Consider the following 19,153-nt stretch of genomic DNA (forward strand, 5'->3'; position numbering starts at 1 on the left):
CACATACTAGTGTAACTCCAGGATTCTACCCTAGATGCATTAGGGTGCTGAATGAGCCCCCAGTACTGGGCTATTTAGCCCAAATTCATAAACATAATCCTATCCAAACATGCCATTCCACTTGGAGAAAAGTAATCTTTACTAGTAATACCAATAGGTTGGGAGAAACATACATATAAAAATGAGGATTGATAAGGAAAAACTGTTCTATAAAACTTTTGTTAAGAAAATTATCTCTAAAATGTTTTTTAAAGATTAAAATCAGTTGAGAAAAAAAAAAAAAATCCTCCGCAGTTTACAGATTCTTTCTTAGTGAATATCATCTAAAGTTTTAACAGCCCCAAAGCTAGAAGAGGACAATTTAGTAAAATTAATTTACTTTTTTTTTTTAATACAAGAATTACTTTTTAATTAAAGATATTATTTTAGCACCTTAGACAGGAGATGCGCTTAGAGCTACTTACTCTGTGACAAGGGAAAAGAAACTCCTGGCCAAAGATGCAATCTAGAAATCGAGGCTCCAAGACTATGACTGGAGCAGTGTTTGAATATTGAGGGAACATGAGCATGAAAATGAAAGGCCAAACAACATGTGCACTATATTTTGATGTAGCTTGAGGGGGGGGGGGTGGATGTCTTGAGTTTCCGTTTACGAAGGAAGAGATCAAGCACCAAATGTTGAAGAGATGAGGAAGATAACTTTTCAAAGCAAGATGCTTTATGCAATGATATTAATAGGTCAAAAGGACTTTCAGAAGGAATACTTTTACAACCTGTAACAGATGTAAAATATATTTTTTTTATACCCGAGTCAGTCCGGTCATTACAATGGTTACGTTGACTGTGAAATCATCTGAAAAGATGGCCTGAGCCACAAGGAAAATGTATTTCAATCCACCACAGGACTTGAAGGAGAAACAGAAATGTTTAATGAGATCCTGATAAAGTAGGAAATCTCTTGTTGCAAGAGGCACCCAATACATCTTTGAGACACTTTTGAGGCGACTTAAATTAATGCAAGACTATTTGTACCAGAATTTACTAGAAATGCCACTGCCACAATGAGCAAAACCACTGAGGATCTCTAAAGTAGTTCCTCCCTACAGAGGAAAAGGTTCTCTTGGGGTTGGGATAGCCGATGCGGTAACGTCCCTGACTGGCGAACGCCAGATTGGGGTTTGAGCCCCACTCAAACTTGTTTGTTCCTTTTGTCGCTGCAACCTCACCATCCTTGAGAGCTAAGGATGGAGTGTTTGGGAGGAGCCTATAGGTCTATCTGCTGAGTCATCAGCAGCCATTGCCAGGCCCTCCTTGGTCCTAGCTTGGTTGGAAAGGAGGTATTGAGCGCTAATCATATGTATATATAGTCAGTCTCTAGGGCATTGTCCTACTTGATAGGGCAATGTTACTGTCCTTGGCCTCTGCCATTCATGAGCGGCCTTTGAATCTTAAACCTTTAAGTCTGGTAAAACCAACATAAAAATTCAAACCAACAGCTCTGGTTATTATAACATAACCCAAACCTAGTGTGCCTCCCAATTAACCCCAGTCACCTTTAAGATGGCATAATATTAGGTTAAGAAATGGACTTTCTGCATAAAACCTAGAATGAGCTTGGCAGGCATTCCTTCGAGTTGACGAATGAAGATGGGAAAACACAGGTCCATCATTGACCATCAATAGACAGTGATGAGCCAGGATGCCGAGTCACCTAAAACCAAAGTAAAAGCGGGTTTTATCATTGAAATCTTCTTTCCCACTGTTATCCCTACAATAAGTGATCGGTTGCCTGATACGGCCTCTCCAATGCCTTCTATCAAAGGCATCCTCTTCAACCTAACCTCTTTTCTCCATTTGATCCTTCACCTTATCTTGCTATCTGAATCTGCCTCCCTATTGATCTTCCCCATCTTAACATGTTTCTCCCAAGCCCTCAGTCATGACACTCTTATTATTGAAGTGGAGGAGATTAACCAGCCCAATGAATCAGACTTTCCTCTTACGAAGCTGGTCCAAATAAATTTGGGAGTAATGATACATGGTTCAAGAGAAACAAGGGGAAATACATGGAGGTATTCCTCTCACAAAGATCCCACTAGTTCATTTTTGATTGCTTGTGGTAGGAAGGGAAAACTGTGATACTTGCAGGAGAAAACTTACTATTAGTTCCAAGTAATTAAGGGTCTCAGAAACTGTACCTAGGGAGAACAATAAGTTGAGTACAGACTGAGGCTTGGTGAGATGGAGATTAAAAACAAATTTCAGAAGACAATACCAAAATTGAAATCAAAGTGAAAGGTTACCCATCCTGCTGGTAATTCTGATTTCTAGCTTAGAAAAAACACCCTGTAAGTTCCTTAAACCTTGGTTTTTTAAATAAAAACTCCAACAGAAATTGAATAATGATATAAGCACCTTATAATCAAGGTTTCTGCAACAGGTGGAGAGAAAAAAGCTTCTCTTCAGGGGAAAAGGAGAGACCAGAATTGTGCCTAAGGCTCAATATGTAGTGATAGATTGATCTTGCCATCCGGTCCTTAATAACAGTGAGAAATCCATGGTAGCACAAGAAATTGGGAAGCTGATAAAAAGAAGACTTTTCTGAAAGGTTGCAGGAGGAGGACATTAAATGGATCAGTGAATAATTTTCCTAAAGAAACTATCTCACTTGTTGTGCTGTACTACATACTGCATACTATTGAATGAAAAAAGTTAGGCCCCAGGTCATTCTTATCCTTAACCTGTTTAATCCAGATGATTAGGCAACAGTCAAAATAATGAAAATAATTGTAGTGTACACCGTACTGAAAAAACTCAGAAGCATTGTATAATCAAAACAAGTTCACCCAGGGTCTTTTAATTTAAAGTTAAATCCTGGAAACAAGAAAAAGAAGAGAGGTGCTTGTTAGCAAAATTATGACCGGGTTGCAAGTCAAGAATTGCAGGTGATATCCACTTCTATTGAAGGTTTGAAGTAAACATTAGTCAAGAACAAAAGCCAAGATTGAAATGAATATCATTAAGGACAAAAATCAGATTTTTACAGCAGGAAAGGGACAAAAAGTTCTGTCTATCAATAAGTGTTTGAAAAATCTGTACATAGGCCTATTGATGTCTTGCAAGTATGTGACAGATACAGTACAGGTATATGATGGAATGCCGATGCAGGCCACGAGTTGTATTTGACAGATATGTGATGGTCAATAAGTGAGCTGCCTACAGGATGATCCTGAGTGGACAGCATGAATTGACAGGTATTGGATAAAAGTAGGAGTTTGTGAAGTTTCTCTGGCACAAGAGTGAAATGTCTGACATAGTCCCTTCCCTGATACTATCTATGTCCTCTGAGAAATCCTCTTCCTTGGTTGCTGCTAATGAAAATGGTCCTGATCTGTACTTAAATTGATCTGAAGCATAAATGAAACAGGGACAAAACACTAGAGATAGGGACCAGAGTTGAACCAGAGGTGTTGCTCAAAACAATACAGTGCTGGATGCTGTAGACAGGTAGCTACAACCAGAGGTATAAAGACATGAAAACCAGATTTCCACAACTGATATTGCTATCACTACCTTTGTTTGGTCAAAAAAAAAAAAAATAATGTCTAAATGGTTGCTGTCACTCTGCTACAATAGCTGCAGATGCTCTGCACTGTTGTTAGTAGGTACAAGGAAGCTACTTTGTTATTGATTTCTCTGCAGCACCCTACTCATCAGTTGCTCTTGCTGAGATATATAACATTGCAGTATTTACTAAATAATTTAATTTTTCATTTGTTTATAATGAATATTATACATGTTACTTATTGTTAAAAAAAATAGGATAAAGTTTTAAATAAATAGAATAGGAAGTAATATACAAAAATCAACTCACCAATATATGCAGTATTGTCAGTTACCATATACTTGTTATGATTCACTCTTCCAAAAGGAATTTCTCTTTGTTCCTCTGTGTATGCTGGCACCACAAATAACCGCTGCAAGAGAAAAGTTCACCATTAAAACACTGTTATGTCTCAAGTTGTTGATATTTACTCCCCTCTCTGTTGGATCTCAAAGAATCTTTTATTAGTTTTGATATTTAATCTCCAGTTGTGAGTAGGTAGAAATGCCTAAGGATCTGTTAAATGAACTTTATGCACTTCAAAATACAGTAGCCATATTGTGACGACTGTTTGGTACCCTTGACATTGAGGTATTTTTTGACCGGATGCCCCACTTATAGCACCTTAAGAAATAGATATCTGTTTTAGGCTCGAGCTGAGAATGACAGGTTCATCCTTGCCAAGATTCTTGTACAGAATGTGCTGTACTATGCCAGAAGTATTTTTAGATTTATTTCCAAAGCGGGTCTTCTGAAATCTATTTAAATTTAAATTTTGTGAGGATATCTTTGCTTTTATGATTTTAAATGGAATACTCTTTTATTCTTAATATATAACAGACAATATCGGCATCAATGACCTACGATGTCAGGATGCCAGAGAATTTTAAATCTATGAAAACGCAGTAATGTACAGTACTGTAGTCTCCTTTGACCATTGCCATCCAATGTTCTTACTCATTTCTGTAGGTACTCACCTAGGTATTGCTCTCTCATTCTCTACTCGCCCTCCTTATTGATTGTCAGAACTCCACTTCATTTCATATATTTTCTTTTGCTAATAAATAAATAATAAAAAATTTTCATTTATTTATCCATCAGCCAATCTCTTTCATGCCTTACCATCACTGATTACTCTTTCATCTCTGATTAACTCTGGTCTTGAAGAATCAATTTACATTTATGGCAACTCCATTAGAGGTTGCTGAAAGGCTAGCAAGTGTTACTTTGGCATCTGTAAGATAGCACCTATGCTTCCTCTAATGGGGGAACTTCTTAAAGGTTTTTTACGAAATTAAACCTAATAGCTTATACTTAACCCTTTGACATATTCTACGCCGGATATTTCTACTCCCTTTGAGGCAAATTGGACTTATTTCATGTTCAGTTATTAGCAGTTTTCTCTCGTCTTATTTAGGTGTATGGTAATTATATAAAATTATATGACATTGTAAAGAAAATTTATTCATTCATGCAATAGAAACAAGCGAAGGCCTATCTGTTAGTTTCTGCGCTAAGATATCCCAAATAAGTGCCTTCAGTTTGAGAGCCAAGTTTTCTGACATTATCAATAGTCATAAAGTAATATTTCTAGTTTAGCACTTACTAAAATGTACAATTTTATCTCATATCTCAGGCAGATTTAAAGCAAATATATTTTTATTACAGAAAAAAACTACATACCACGATAGGTATACTGTAAAATTTGACTACCATAACAATAAAAAAAAAAAAATATCTTTCATGTATACACTACAGATACTAGAATTTAGAAATATGTTAAGGTTTAATCTGATTAAACTTTCTCCACATTAACAGAAGTATCTTTATGTATACTGAATTGTATAATATATAATATTACAAACTTTCCATGTCTTCCACTGCAGTTTGGCACAACAGGAAAGTAAAAAAAAAACAATTTAATATAAAACTAAACGTAATTAAAAAAATACTTTTAAGCACTCACCGTTTCTATATCCATCCGTGTTGCAGGAGACGACAAAGCCTGTAGTGACTGCAGATAATTTACCATATCAGGTCTTGTATGATTCCAGTGTGATCCCAGGATACGAACGCGAACGCCCCGTTCCATAGCTGCGGCTCGTAAACGGTCGTCAATGACGGGCCAAAACCTAAATTTTAAAAAATGCTCTAGTTGAATAGAGGTCTGAAAGTCATAAATATCTGGGATACAGTATTTTTAATACATTTTTCAATATCAAATGTTAGATAAGTATACATATGTACAGTCAGACCTTATCATTTGCAAGATAGCTATTCAAGAATCTAATTATTTCCTGAAGGCCTGGAATTCCATAAACCAATATATATGGGTATTTACTCAAAATCATATAACACAAAATACAGAATAGACCTTGAAAGCAAAGGCAAAAATTTATCATAGAAATACACAGGACTTGAAAATTCACATGTATACAGTAACACCAAATTTCAAATTACTCTCCCCTGTTATATAACCAAGTGCATTACACTGTTCTGGTATAACTCGATGCTTTCATGTCTTTTCAGTTAAGAAGCATTCAGACTTGTATAATTGTAAATGCACCTTAATTGGAAATACAAGCACAGTTATATAGGACTAAATACAGCACACATGGTCACAGAGAAGTGTCTCACTCACTGACCTTTACTGCACAGGCCGTCAACCTCTCTGGTATTAAGACCAACAGGTTCACGAGGTATCAGGATCCCCCATCTTAAACTTCCTTAAGCTCGGTCTTCGACAGGCTTTCTCTGTTTCAACAATTTTAGAACGACTTCCATTGTAGTTCTGCTGGCATATTGTCTCTATTTTGTGTTGGTCATTCCAGCCCCAAATCTCACCACGGGTAATACCAATCCTCTTTTTTGGTCAAAGTTAAACCAACTTTGGCAATCCCAAGGGAAGTTGTTCGGACTTCCACAGCTTTGCTCAATTTGTATAACAAGGGAAAGGTATTTGTATACAAGTGAATATTTAAGCACTAGTATAATGATGGCATTTTTTCTTTGCCAGTTGATGTTATAAAACTGAATGCCTTCATATGTATGAATTCTATTAGTTTTGTCTTGTCTCTTAAGACTGAGGTGCACAAGTTTGTTCTAGTTATATAAAGAGATAAAGGGTCTGGGAGTTCCATAAAGGGTGCAGCAAAATTTATGGATTTCCAGCATTCGCTTGTCTTAATGCTGACAAGAAAGCTAGAGTACAGTAATGTGTAAATAAAAAATAAAGACATTGCTGTGGTGCATAAGTAGTCAGAGAGAGGAATATTGGTGTAAAACTTGGCTAGGAAAATTAAGTACGGTACTGTAATACCTCTAGATACAAAATTATTTCGTTTTGGAGTGTCTTTCATGTAATGAGGGCAGTTTTACATGCAAATCGCCTAATTTGTTCTAAGCCTTACAAAAGCACCACATTAAATCTTTTAATAATGCTATAACCACAATGAAATACAGCCAAATACATTTGAATCATTCAATATACCTAGCCTAACTATTAATACCCGCAAATGAAATAGTTATTAGAACAGAATGCAATAATATATGGAAAATAATACTGTACTGTACAGTACAATACTAAACATATACAAAATATACAGTACTTTGTTAATGTTACCCTTATTGTAGAGAGGTATGTTTTCTATCATGTATAACTAAACTGTTTTCTTCAAGTCAAATATTTTTAACTGAAGCTAACTTATTGTTCAGTAATAGAATTAATATTCATTGGTGATACATCAATAAATAACCTACCTGTTTTCTTTACACATATATTTTTAAGCTATTTTATTGTAATACAAGCCAGATTCGTTGATGTTAATACGTACGTGTACCTTACTTTGTAGAATGAATAAACTTTAATTGTTCAGTAAATAGTCGTTTAACTGTTAATTCTTTACCGAAGTGAAAGAAAAATATATTGCTAATGTTTTGATATAACATAGCAGTATTGTGTATATGCACATACTGTACATACACACAATACAGTAATAATCACTGTGTTTTTTATTTTCAAAAATATACTTATTGATATAAAATTAATCATGACATTAAAAGGAAAAAAATATGTTACGATCTGTTATTTATTTACCGAAATGAAAGAAAAATATATCGCTAATGTATTTGATATGCATAGTAGCAGTGTGTGTTGGTACATACAATACAATTCTGCTCGTTGTGTTTTCAGTAATTTAAGAGTGTACTTATTGATATAAATTTAATTGTAAATAATCATGCCATTAAAAGGAAAAAATATGTTACTAGTAGCATTGTGCATACGTACATACTGTACATGCACACATTACAGTACTGTTCATTGTGTACTTCCTGATATATACCGGTAATAGGAGAGCAGTATCTTAAAGTGGTAACTAGCATCAAGGTAGGGAGATAACCAATGGGAGAGCAGGACGATGGTGGCGAGTTTACAGTTTTGTGGAGCGTGAATTTTGAAATAATTTTTTGGCGGCAGAGCGAATCTCGTTTGTTATGACGGGTTTTTCATAATATGAGGCAAAAAAATCGTATCTCTTTGTATCATGAATTTTTCGTATCGTGAGGTATTACTGTACACTATATCTTTTAGGGAGTTTCCTGTACAGACATGAGAACAAACAAAATTCCATACTACTGTACTGGATACTGCAGTGCGTACCTTTTCTTCTTTGAATACAGCATTCTTGGGAAGTAATCCATGACAGCTATATAGATAAACTTTTCAGCCTTGTTAATCACATCCACTATTGCATCAATGTCATTACTTCTTCCCTTTGGGCAAAACGGTGGCGGCGAACTCTGCAAAGAAGCAGAATTACTGATGAACAAACTCTTTGAAGTTTCATATTGTCAATTAACATCAACATACTTCATTACATCACAAAAAAATCTTGAAATACTGAAATGGTTCATATACAACACTGAGATTACCAAACAATTTTTCTTCTCTCAAGGGGTTAACTACTGCACTGTAATCGGTCAGTGGCAACTTTCCTCTTGGTAAGGGTAGAAGGGACTTTAGCTATGGTAAGCAGCTCTTCTAGGAGAAGGACACTCCGAAATGAAACCATTGTTATCTAGTCTTGGGAAGTGCCATAATCTCTGTACCATGGTCTTCCACTGCCTTGGGTTAGAGTTCTCTTGCTTGAGGGTACACTCGGGCACTCTGTTCTCTCTTGTTTCTCCTCCTCCTTGTTTTGTTAAAGTTTTTTAGTTTATATAGGAAATATTTGTTTTGGTGTTGTTGCTGTTCTTAAAAAATTTTTTCCTTGTTTCCTTTCCTCACTGGGCTGTTTTCCCTGTTGGAGCCCCTGGGCTTGTGGCATCCTGCTTTTCCAACTGGGGTTGCAGCTTAGCAAATAATAATAATAATAATAATAATAATAATAATAATAATAATAATAATGTAGCACGAATATATAAACCTGCTATTGCTTTCTAATAACATTACTTAGTGAAAGTCAGTAAAATAAGAACTGATACTATAATTTCAGCATAAATAAGAATAACTTAAAAGATGGGCAGGACATCTTCAGTAGGTTAAGCTTCCATTTTATTTAGTGAAATATTTTAAGTTCTGTAATTCCATGTAAAGTATAACAGTGTGTATCAAAAAACATGCAGTATGTTCATAACAGGCCAGCAATGTAAGAGTAGTGCTTAACTTATTAGGCTGGTAAAACACCTCTAGTAACTAGAGGAAGCACTCAGTAGAGCGCAGACCTCCGCCGTGGCAGCTTATTTCTCGTCCTTGACTTTTGACCTTAACGTCTAATAATTGGTGTGGATTTTTATATGCTCAAATATGAACAAAGTTTGAAGTGTCTGTGACAACGATGTCCAAACTTGTGGCTGATTACGTGAATTGGACATTTTGCTTGACCGTCACCTTGACCTTTGACCTTAACCTTCCAAAATTTAATAATTTCCAGCTTTTTACATAACAGTTAATCCCTGCAAGTTTCATTACTCTACAATTAAATTTGTGGCCAGGAAGCTGTTCACACACAAACACAAATGGGCGAAAACATAACTTCCTTCTAACTTCATTGGTGGATGTTACAATAAGTTGAAAAGAACCGAAAAGTGGTATTTTCAGTAAAGTATAGTTGTAGGTTTGTAATTTACAACAGACTACACATAAACAGTAATCAAAAGAACAGAAAATTCTATATTTCAAATGATTAAATTATCATCATACCGAGAGGTACGTATTGACCAATGTTCCACTCAAAGCTATGGACATCTGGTTCTCGATGTTAAAATCTGTCTGAAGATCTCGTGGCCAGGCAGGTGGGATTGTGGATCCATCTTCACCCAACTGCCAATAAACCTGCAAAAATTGTGATGAGATCAAATTAATTTCTTAATTTAACCCTTTTACCCCCAATATACGTACTGGTACATTTCACAAAACTCATCCCTTTACCTCCATGGACGTACTGGTATGTCCTTGCTAAAAACTGCTACTTAAATTTTTAACTTTATGAGAAACTTCAGGCATTTTCCAAAAGACTGAGACCAACCTGACCTCTCCATGATGAAAATTAGGGCTGTTAGAGCAATTTAAAAAATTTATATTGCAAAATGTGCTTGAAAAAAAAAAAATGCCTGGGGGTTAAGGGTTGTAAAGTTCCAAATAGCCTGGGGGTAAAAGGGTTAACTGAAGTATGGTTATTCAATTCAATTATAGATTCCCACGCCTATGATTTCCAGCAACAAAAGTCAACAAATAGTCAGTTTTCCTATATGAAATAGATATCAGGTTTACAAATGTCGTTATGGCACCCTAGCAGTACCAGCTGAACTCGGCTGAGTCCCTGGTTAGGCTGGAGGAACATAGAGAGTAGAGGTCCCCTTTTTTGTTTTGTTCTTGTTGATGTCGGCTACCCCCCAAAATTGGGGGAAGTGCCTTTGGTATATGGATGGATGGATGAATGATACATTGTTTTTATTATAATATTTCTTTATCATATCTCTTATTATTTTCCGTTGGATTTGTGTTTGCATCTACGAATGTTGGACTTCTTTATAATTGCCTGGCCAAACTTTTACAAGGAGGGAGATCTTTTGCTTAGATTTCTTCAATGCTACTTATCAAAGGAATAGAATGCTACAATATTGCTCATAAATACAAAAATCTTAAGGCAAAGGTGCACTACTAAAGAGGGAAGGTTTAAGTTAATAGTATGTCATAAAGCAAAGACAAAATCACAAATAACTTAAGAAAGGAGATAAAAGAATGAAAATGCTGTAAGAATGATACTAGAAAAATGAATGAAGGAAACACTTTGGAGATTTCTACTCGGCTGTTAACAAGCTCTGCAAATACACACAAGGCACAGGTAAACAATGAATACCTAAAGCTCCAAGGGTTACATGCACTGTGCTATTACACATCTTCTGTTAATTAAACAAAAGATTGTAATATTAGGGAACATTGAAAGTTATGGAACAGTTCTAAAATAAATTATAATTTTTCTTACCTCAAAAATTTTGCTCATATCTGCAGCCAAACAAGGGCAGTTGTTGATGACTACACCAACTTCTTTAACCTGAAATGAATGTGAGTGCTATATAGTAGTTACTTTTGTCCTTGAAGAAATATACTCCTGATTGCATCTTTGTAATATACTGTAGTATTAATTATATATAAATACACAGAAATCAAGTGTCAATATTCATATGTTCTTGTTTAATAATTACAACTCTTAAAGAAACCAAAAGGGGCTATAAATTTTGCAATATTCATCCTTTATTATAATAGCTCGCAGGAAAAAAACCTGAAACCATTGTAGGTTTTAAAGGTTTAAAATTTTAAAAGTCGCTCATGAATGGCAGAGGCAAGGGAGAGTGACATTGCCCTAGCAATCAGGACAATGCCTCAGAGACTGACCATATATTATATGACCAGCACCCAGGCCTCCTCTCCACCCAAGCTAGGACCAGAGAGGGCTAGGCAGTGGCTGCTGATGACTCGGCAGATAGACCTATAGGCTCCCCCAAACCCCCCAACCTTAGCTCACAAGGATGTTAAGGTTACAGACACTAATAGCACTAGCGAGTCTGAGCAGGACTCTAACCCCCGACTAGCAAACACCAGGCAGAGACATTACCAATCAGGCCACAGCAACCTCAAGATATGGAGGATATGGCTTTCAAGGGAAAATTCACATGCTGAAAAGACTGCAAGTCCTGCATCGTTGGCCTACCATATGGATTTATGAATTTGGCCCATTTTGCCAGGCACCGGGACCTGGGAGCCTATTCAGCGCTCACAGTAACTGAGAGAACAAGCAAGTCTATATAGGTATCAAGAATTCCTACATCTTTTTAAAAAATTAAATACTGTACATGAAAATCTAATCATGTATTTTATTTTCTGATTTCCTTAGACTTTTAACAATTAATAAGTAAAAGTTCTTTTTTTCCCCAGTGCATTTTTTTCAGCTGATCTTATTAATTCTAGCAAATTAGCCTATAAATACATTACATATTCCTACAGCCTCTTGTCCCTAATAAAATTGGATACAAATATTGTATATTAAATTAGAAAATGAATACAACTGTATTGACTTCTTCATATACAGTGCACATGCACTATCAGTTTAAAATAATGCAGTATTGTAATGCCAATAGAAAATTATGCAATGTACAACATTGTATGCAATCAACAACCTAGCTTGTTGATAAAGGCCACTTAACTGAGAATAAACAGTACTGTAACAATGTTATATACACCACAAAGTGTCAGAGACACAAATTAACCTACCACAGCTGCATAATTTTCTATTCAACTCATCATCATCATCATCTATGCCTTTTGACACAAAGGGCCTTGGTTAGATTTTGCCAGTCGTCTCTATCTTGAACTTTTAGTACAATACTTCTCCATTCATCATCTCCTACTTCATGCTTCATAGTCCTCAGCCATGTTGGCCTGGATTTTCCAACTCTTCTAGTGCCTTGTGGAGCTCAGCTAAACATTTGGTGAACTAATCTCTCTTGGGGAGTGCAAAGAACATGTCCAAACCATCTCCATCTACCCCTCATCATGATCTCATACACATATAGCACTCTTACAGTTTCATTTCTAATCCTGTTCTGCCATTTAACTCTCAATATCCTTCTGAGGACTTTGTTCTCAAATCTACTAAATCTATTGGAGATTGTTTCATTGTCATACCATGACGCATGTCCATATAATAACACTGATCTCACTAAACTGATGTAGTCTCATTTTTATTTTGGACTAAATTAAATAATTTCTAATCTATTGTACATGCACATTTGCATCTTTGGAAATTCGCAAATCAAAGGTTCATCAAAGGGACTCAGTGTATACCAGTGTATGAATAAAATTACTTTAAGCAATCATTACAATGATGATAAAAAATATGGGCAGAGCCTCAAATTATTAATAACTACAGTCAAGACATCAAGAGCCATACCTGTGTGAGAGATCGCCAGTCCATGTTGGCACTGCCTAAATATATGTGCTTGCCATCAACCACCCACATCTTGGTATGCAACACTCCTCCCCCGACCAGTCGATCGAAGTCAACACTTCTAACCTATGATGTAAAACATTTTTATAAGATAAATATGTTATTTTCATTAGTAAAATAAATTTTTGAATATACTTACCCGATAATCATGTAGCTGTCAACTCTGTTGCCGACAGAAATCTACGGTAGGGATACGCCAGCGATCGATATACAGGTGGGGGTGAACACCACAGCGCCATCTGTGGTCAGGTACTCTAGTACTTCTTGTCAACACCACCTCAATTTTTTCCTCGGTCCACTGGTTCTCTATGGGGAGGAAGGGTGGGTCAATTAAATCATGATTATCGGGTAAGTATATTCAAAAATTTATTTTACTAATGAAAATAAAATTTTTCAATATTAATCTTACCCGATAATCATGTAGCTGATTCACACCCAGGGTGGTGGGTGGAGACCAGCATACATGTTAACACAGAAGCTAAGTATCCCGTATTTTATTTTATTAGTTATTCAAAAATATCATAAAATAAATAAGTACCTGGTAAGGAAGACGACTTGAACCATTACTCTGCCTTTATTAAGTACGTCTTTCTTACTGAGCGTAGCGGTCCTCTTAGGATGCTGAACGACTCTTAGGTGCTGAAGTATAAAGGGCTGCAACCCATACTAAAGGACCTCATCACAACCTTTAACCTCGGCGCTTCTCAAGAAAGAATTGACCACCCGCCAAATCAACAAGGATGTGGAAGGCTTCTTAGCCAACCGTACAACCCATAAAAAGTATTCAAGAGAAAGGTTAAAAAGGTTATGGGATTATGGGAATGTAGTGGCTGAGCCCCCGCCTACTACTGCATTCGTTGCTACGAATGGTCCCAGGGTGTAGCAGTTCTCGTAAAGAGACTGGACATCTTTGAGATAGAATGATGCGAACACTGACTTGCTTCTCCAATAGGTTGCATCCATAACACTCAGCAGAGAACGGTTCTGTTTGAGGGCCACTGAAGTAGCCACAGCTCTCACTTCATGTGTCCTTACCTTCAGCAAAGCAAGGTCTTCTTCCTTCAGATGAGAATGTGCTTCCCTAATCAGGAGCCTGAATAGGTAAGAAACTGAGTTCTTAGACCTTGGAAGAGAAGGCTTCTTGATAGCCCACCATAAGGCTTCTGATTGTCCTCGTAAAGGTTATGACCTTTTTAGATAGTACCTAAGAGCTCTAACTGGGCAAAGTACTCTCTCCAGTTCGTCCCCCACCAAGTTGGACAGGCTTGGGATCTCGAACGACTTAGGCCAAGGACGTGAAGGAAGCTCGTTTTAGCAAAAAACCGAGCTGCAAGGAACATGTAGCCGTTTCAGATGTGAAAACTATGTTCCTGCTGAAGGCGTGGATCTCACTTACTCTTTTAGCTGATGTCAAGCACACGAGGAAAAGAGTTTTTAATGTGAGGTCCTTAAAAGAGGCTGATTGGAGAGGTTCAAATCTTGATGACATAAGGAACCTTAGGACCACGTCTAGATTCCAGCCTGGAGTGGACAACCGACGTTCCTTTGAGGTCTTAAAAGACCTAAGGAGGTCCTGTAGATCTTTGTTGGTGGAAAGATCCAAGCCTCTGTGGCGGAAGACCGCTGCCAACATACTTCTGTAACCCTTAATCGTAGGAGCTGAAAGGGATCTTACGTTCCTTAGATGTAACAGGAAGTCAGCAATCTGGGTTACAGTGGTACTGGATGAGGAAACTGCATTGGCTTTGTACCAGCTTCGGAAGACTTCCCCTTTAGACTGATAGACTCTGAGAGTGGATGTCCTCCTTGCTCTGGCAATCGCTCTGGCTGCCTCCTTCGAAAAGCCCCTAGCTCTTGAGAGTCTTTCGAAAGTCTGAAGGCAGTTAGACGAAGAGCGTGGAGGTTTGGATGTACCTTCTTTACGTGAGGTAGACGTAGAAGGTCCACTCCTAGAGGAAGAGTCCTGGGAATGTCGACCAGCCATTGCAGTACCTCTATGAACCATTCTCTCGCGGGCCAGAGCGGAGCCAACCAACGTCAGCCGTGTCCCTTTGCGAGAGGCGAACTTCTGAAGTACCCTGTTGACAATCTTGAACGGCGGGAATGCATACAGGTCGAGATGGGACCAATCCAGCAGAAAAGCATCCACGTGAACTGCTGCTGGGTCTGGAATCGGAGAACAATACAACGGGAGCCTCTAGGTTATCGAGGTAGCGAACAGATCTATGGTTGGCTGACCCCACAGGGCCCAAAGTCTGCTGCAAAAATTCTTGTGAAGGGTCCACTCTGTGGGGATGACCTGACCCTTCCGGCTAAGGCGATCTGCCATGACATTCATATCGCCCTGAATGAACCTCGTTACCAGCGTGAGCTTTCGATCTTTTAACCAGATGAGGAGGTCCCTTGCGATCTAGAACAACTTCCACGAATGAGTCCCTCCCTGCTTGGAGATGTAAGCCAAGGCTGTGGTGTTGTCAGAGTCCACCTCCACCACCTTGTTAAGCTGGAGGGACTTGAAGTTTATCAAGGTCAGATGAACCGCCAACAGCTCCTTGCAATAGATGTGAAGTGTCCTTAGCTCCTGATTCCATGTTCCCGAGCATTCCTGTCCGTCCAAAGTCGCACCCCAGCCCGTGTCTGATGCGTCAGAGAAGAGACGGCGGTCGGGTTTCTGAACAGCCAAAGGTAGACTTCCTTGAGAAGAAAGCTGTTCTTTCACCACGTGAGAGTAGACCTCCTCTCTTCGGAAACAGGAACCGAGATCGTCTCTAGCGTCATGTCCTTTATCCAGTGAGCCGCTAGATGATACTGAAGGGGGGGAGGTGGGGTCTCCCTAACTCGATGAACAGTGCCAGCGATGAAAGTGTCCCTGTTAGACTCATCCACTACCTGACTGAGCATCGGTTCCTTCTCAGCATGCTCTGGATGCAATCTAGGGCTTAGTATATCTTTGGGGTCGACGGAAAAGCCCGAAAAGCTCGACTCTGAAGATCCATACCCAGGTAGACAATGGTCTGGGATGGGACGAGCTGGGACTCCTCAAAATTGACCAGGAGGCCCAGTTCCTTGGTCAGATCCATAGTCCATCTGAGAATCTCCAGACAGCGACGACTTGTGGGAGCTCTTAAAAGCTAGTCGTCTGACGGAGCCGGACACAAGATCATGGTACTGCTGCACAGTCTGTGAACTGTCAACCATGGGGAAGCGAGGAAGTACAGTGACAACACGAAGCTGTCTAGACTGTCTGGGTCGTACAGACAACTCCTTATCGGGTTGCTGAGGTTGCCGCACTGCGTCACAACAAGACACTTCTGCTGGTTGTTGAACGTCTTCCCAGTGACACACTGACTCCGTAAACAAAAAATCCTCTAACAAGGACTAAGCTTGGACTGCATGTCTTGCAACACAGCTCAAGGTCTATGGGAGCAGGTGTGGTAACAGACGGGGTTAGCGACTGAAGTGGAACCATTACCCTCCCTGGAAGCATGCTATGCTTAAATAAAAGTCCATAGGAGGCTAAGCAGCTAAAGGCTCCTCTCCAAATGACAGAGTCCTCAAGGGAAAATCAGAAGGAGGGAGAATAGCACTTTCTCATCTACAGGAACCATATCCGAGAAAAGCTAAGTTCTCTCAGTGAGGGTTTCACTGGTGCAAAAGCAGCAGACTAGAAGGCAACGTTATGAAACTGCTTGACAGTCTAGTGAGTTGGCAACAACCAAAGATGTGTGACTGAGAAGCATGCGGTAAGGTATGCAGAGCATGCTGTATGTAGAGCATGCTGTAAGGTAAGCAGAGCATGTTGCATGGCGTGCGGCTTATGCTGCATGGGATGAGGCTCATGCTGCATGGGATGAGGCTCATGCTGTATGGGATGAGGCTCAAGCTGCAAGGGATGAGGCTTATGCCGCATGCGTTGAGGAGGATGCCGCATAGTATGAGGCTCCTGCCTCATGGGTTGAGGCGGTTGCCGCATAGCATGAGGCTTTTGCCTCATGGTTTGAGGAGGATGCCGCATAGCATGAGGCTCCTCATAAATGGGTAGAGGAGGATTTTTTAAAGAAATCTGAACCTGACACTAATCTAGCTGTCCGAGGATTTACCTGGTGAGACATCAGTCTCTTTACCAGCGAGTTTTACCAGATTTCCCCGGGCCACCACGTGACACAATTGGTAGTAATTCATTCAAATTACCCCTAATGAGTCAATATGGATAAATATCAACACAACATCGTGTTCAAATAGAAATAAATTTCTACCTCATACTTGGGATCGAACGCTAGCCCCTTCTAATGAAAGGCCAGGTCGAAACCAACCATGCCACGAGAGCCCATTCAAGAGTTGAGGTTCTTGCCTCAAGAGTGGAGGTGGCTGCCGCAAGAGTTGAGGTTGCTGCCTCAAGGATGGTGGAGGTTGCCGCAACGCAAGAGGTTGCTGCATAGCGCTGGTATCTGGCAACTCCCAATGCGGCAGCTCACTCGTGGAGGTAGGTTGAGGAACCTCAACATCATACGTCTGGCAGGGTGGACTGCGCAGAGGTGGAGTTGAGGTTGCTGCCTCGAGGATGGTGGAGGTTGTCGCACCGCAAGAGGTAGCTGCCTCGAGGATGGAGGAGGTAGTCGCAACGCAAGAGGCTCCTACCTCAAGGGTAGAGGAGGTTGCTGCAAAGCATAAGGCTCCTGCCTCAAGTGTTGAGGAGGTTGCCGCGTGGCAAGAGGCTCCTGCCTCAAGGAAAGGGGAGGTTGCTGCACAGAGCTGGTATCTGGCAACTCCCAACGCGGCAGCTCACGCATGGAGGTAGCTTGAGGAACCTCAACATCATACGTCTGGCAGGCTGGACTGCGTAGAGGTGGAGGAGCGCTCGCAGGAGGAGGTGTGTTAACCTTCTCTGCCTGAAACTCCTGCATCAACACCGCAAGCTGAGACTGCATTGTCAGCAGCATAGACCACTAGAGTTTAAGAAAGACAACAACAAACGGAGCTACTGTCCGTTGAAACTGAGGGTCTAAAACAGCTGGTGCGGTAACAGACGGAGTTACTGTCTGTTGCGATACCACCTTGCCTCTCTGGGAGGTGTGCAGTTGTCGTACTGCAGCAAGTCCGAACTGACCCAGTGCTAATGGCACCACCTAGGAGTTGGACTTGCGCGGAAGGGACCGACTTGCACTTAAAAGCTGCAAGATTTGGTCCATGGTTTCTGCGAGAAACCTCTTCCGCAGACGAGGAATAAATGGGCTCTCTCGTCTTTGTGTGGGTGGGGTGATCACGTCGGCTACGTGAGTTGGTTACACCCGAAACCACGGAGAGAAACGTCTGTTCGTCGATCAAGGCCTGCTGAACCCATAAGTCCTTCGACATTACTTCTCCCCTGGGCTTGGGAGCTTGTAAGAGGTCCCAGACTAGGCGAACAACTGGCACGAACAGACGAACCCTCGAACGCAACACTGTAACACTATGCACTTATCACTTTATCACTTTTGATTTTCTGTTTGCACTTATTTCACTGAACTCGAAACTTTAAGTGGTTTGTACCTGAAACACGCAATTCTATCCTTCATTAAAAGTTAGTAATTGCGAAAACAGTATTACAATGTAACAGAAAAACATAATGAAAGATAAATAATTCAGTGGCTGGAAAAGAGATTAAACACTAGATCAAATAAACTACGTTTAAAATCTCTCACCGCATAAAGTCTGAGAACAATAATAAAACTCTAGAAACGTTTACCTTCTTCCCCTAAAGAGACTAGGGAGAAGAGCAAAAAACGATAACAACGTTACCCGCTTGAACGAAACGTTTACCCTCCTCTCTCTCCCTCCGTCTCTATCTCTCTCTCTCTCTCTCTCTCTTGACTTAGCACCTGAGAGAAGAGCCCAATATATATCGTTAAAACATATTATTGTTAAAGGAAAAAAACTGAAAGGTTTCCCAAATAAAAAGTTCCTTTATTAGAATAGAACCATTTAAGCTAAGAAAGAATGAACAAAACGCTAGAATCGGTTTACTCTTACTGCAACGTGACACCGTGATAGACTCTCTCTC

The 19,153-nt window shown here is 39.5% G+C and overlaps 2 protein-coding genes across 5 annotated transcripts in view; one reads left to right on the forward strand and one right to left on the reverse strand.

The window, feature by feature from the left end:
• Ppat-Dpck (Bifunctional Phosphopantetheine adenylyltransferase - Dephospho-CoA kinase) overlaps positions 1-19,153 on the forward strand; it is a 266,249-nt gene that overhangs the window by 99,752 nt on the left and 147,344 nt on the right. The gene's annotated exons all lie outside the window — the stretch shown is intronic.
• Positions 1-19,153, reverse strand: part of LOC137656798 (5'-3' exonuclease PLD3-like) — an 85,769-nt gene that overhangs the window by 1,399 nt on the left and 65,217 nt on the right. For all 4 annotated transcript variants that reach the window (XM_068391098.1, XM_068391099.1, XM_068391096.1 and 1 more), the window contains 6 exons: positions 13,057-13,179; positions 11,092-11,160; positions 9,807-9,938; positions 8,265-8,404; positions 5,571-5,736; positions 3,875-3,977 (listed from right to left, as the gene is read on the reverse strand). In XM_068391098.1, coding sequence (XP_068247199.1) covers positions 3,875-3,977; positions 5,571-5,736; positions 8,265-8,404; positions 9,807-9,938; positions 11,092-11,160; positions 13,057-13,179 — 733 coding nt within the window. The remainder of the gene's footprint in view (positions 1-3,874; positions 3,978-5,570; positions 5,737-8,264; positions 8,405-9,806; positions 9,939-11,091; positions 11,161-13,056; positions 13,180-19,153) is intronic.

Source organism: Palaemon carinicauda, chromosome 17 (genome assembly GCF_036898095.1).
Source record: "Palaemon carinicauda isolate YSFRI2023 chromosome 17, ASM3689809v2, whole genome shotgun sequence".
Lineage (NCBI taxonomy): Eukaryota > Metazoa > Arthropoda > Malacostraca > Decapoda > Palaemonidae > Palaemon > Palaemon carinicauda.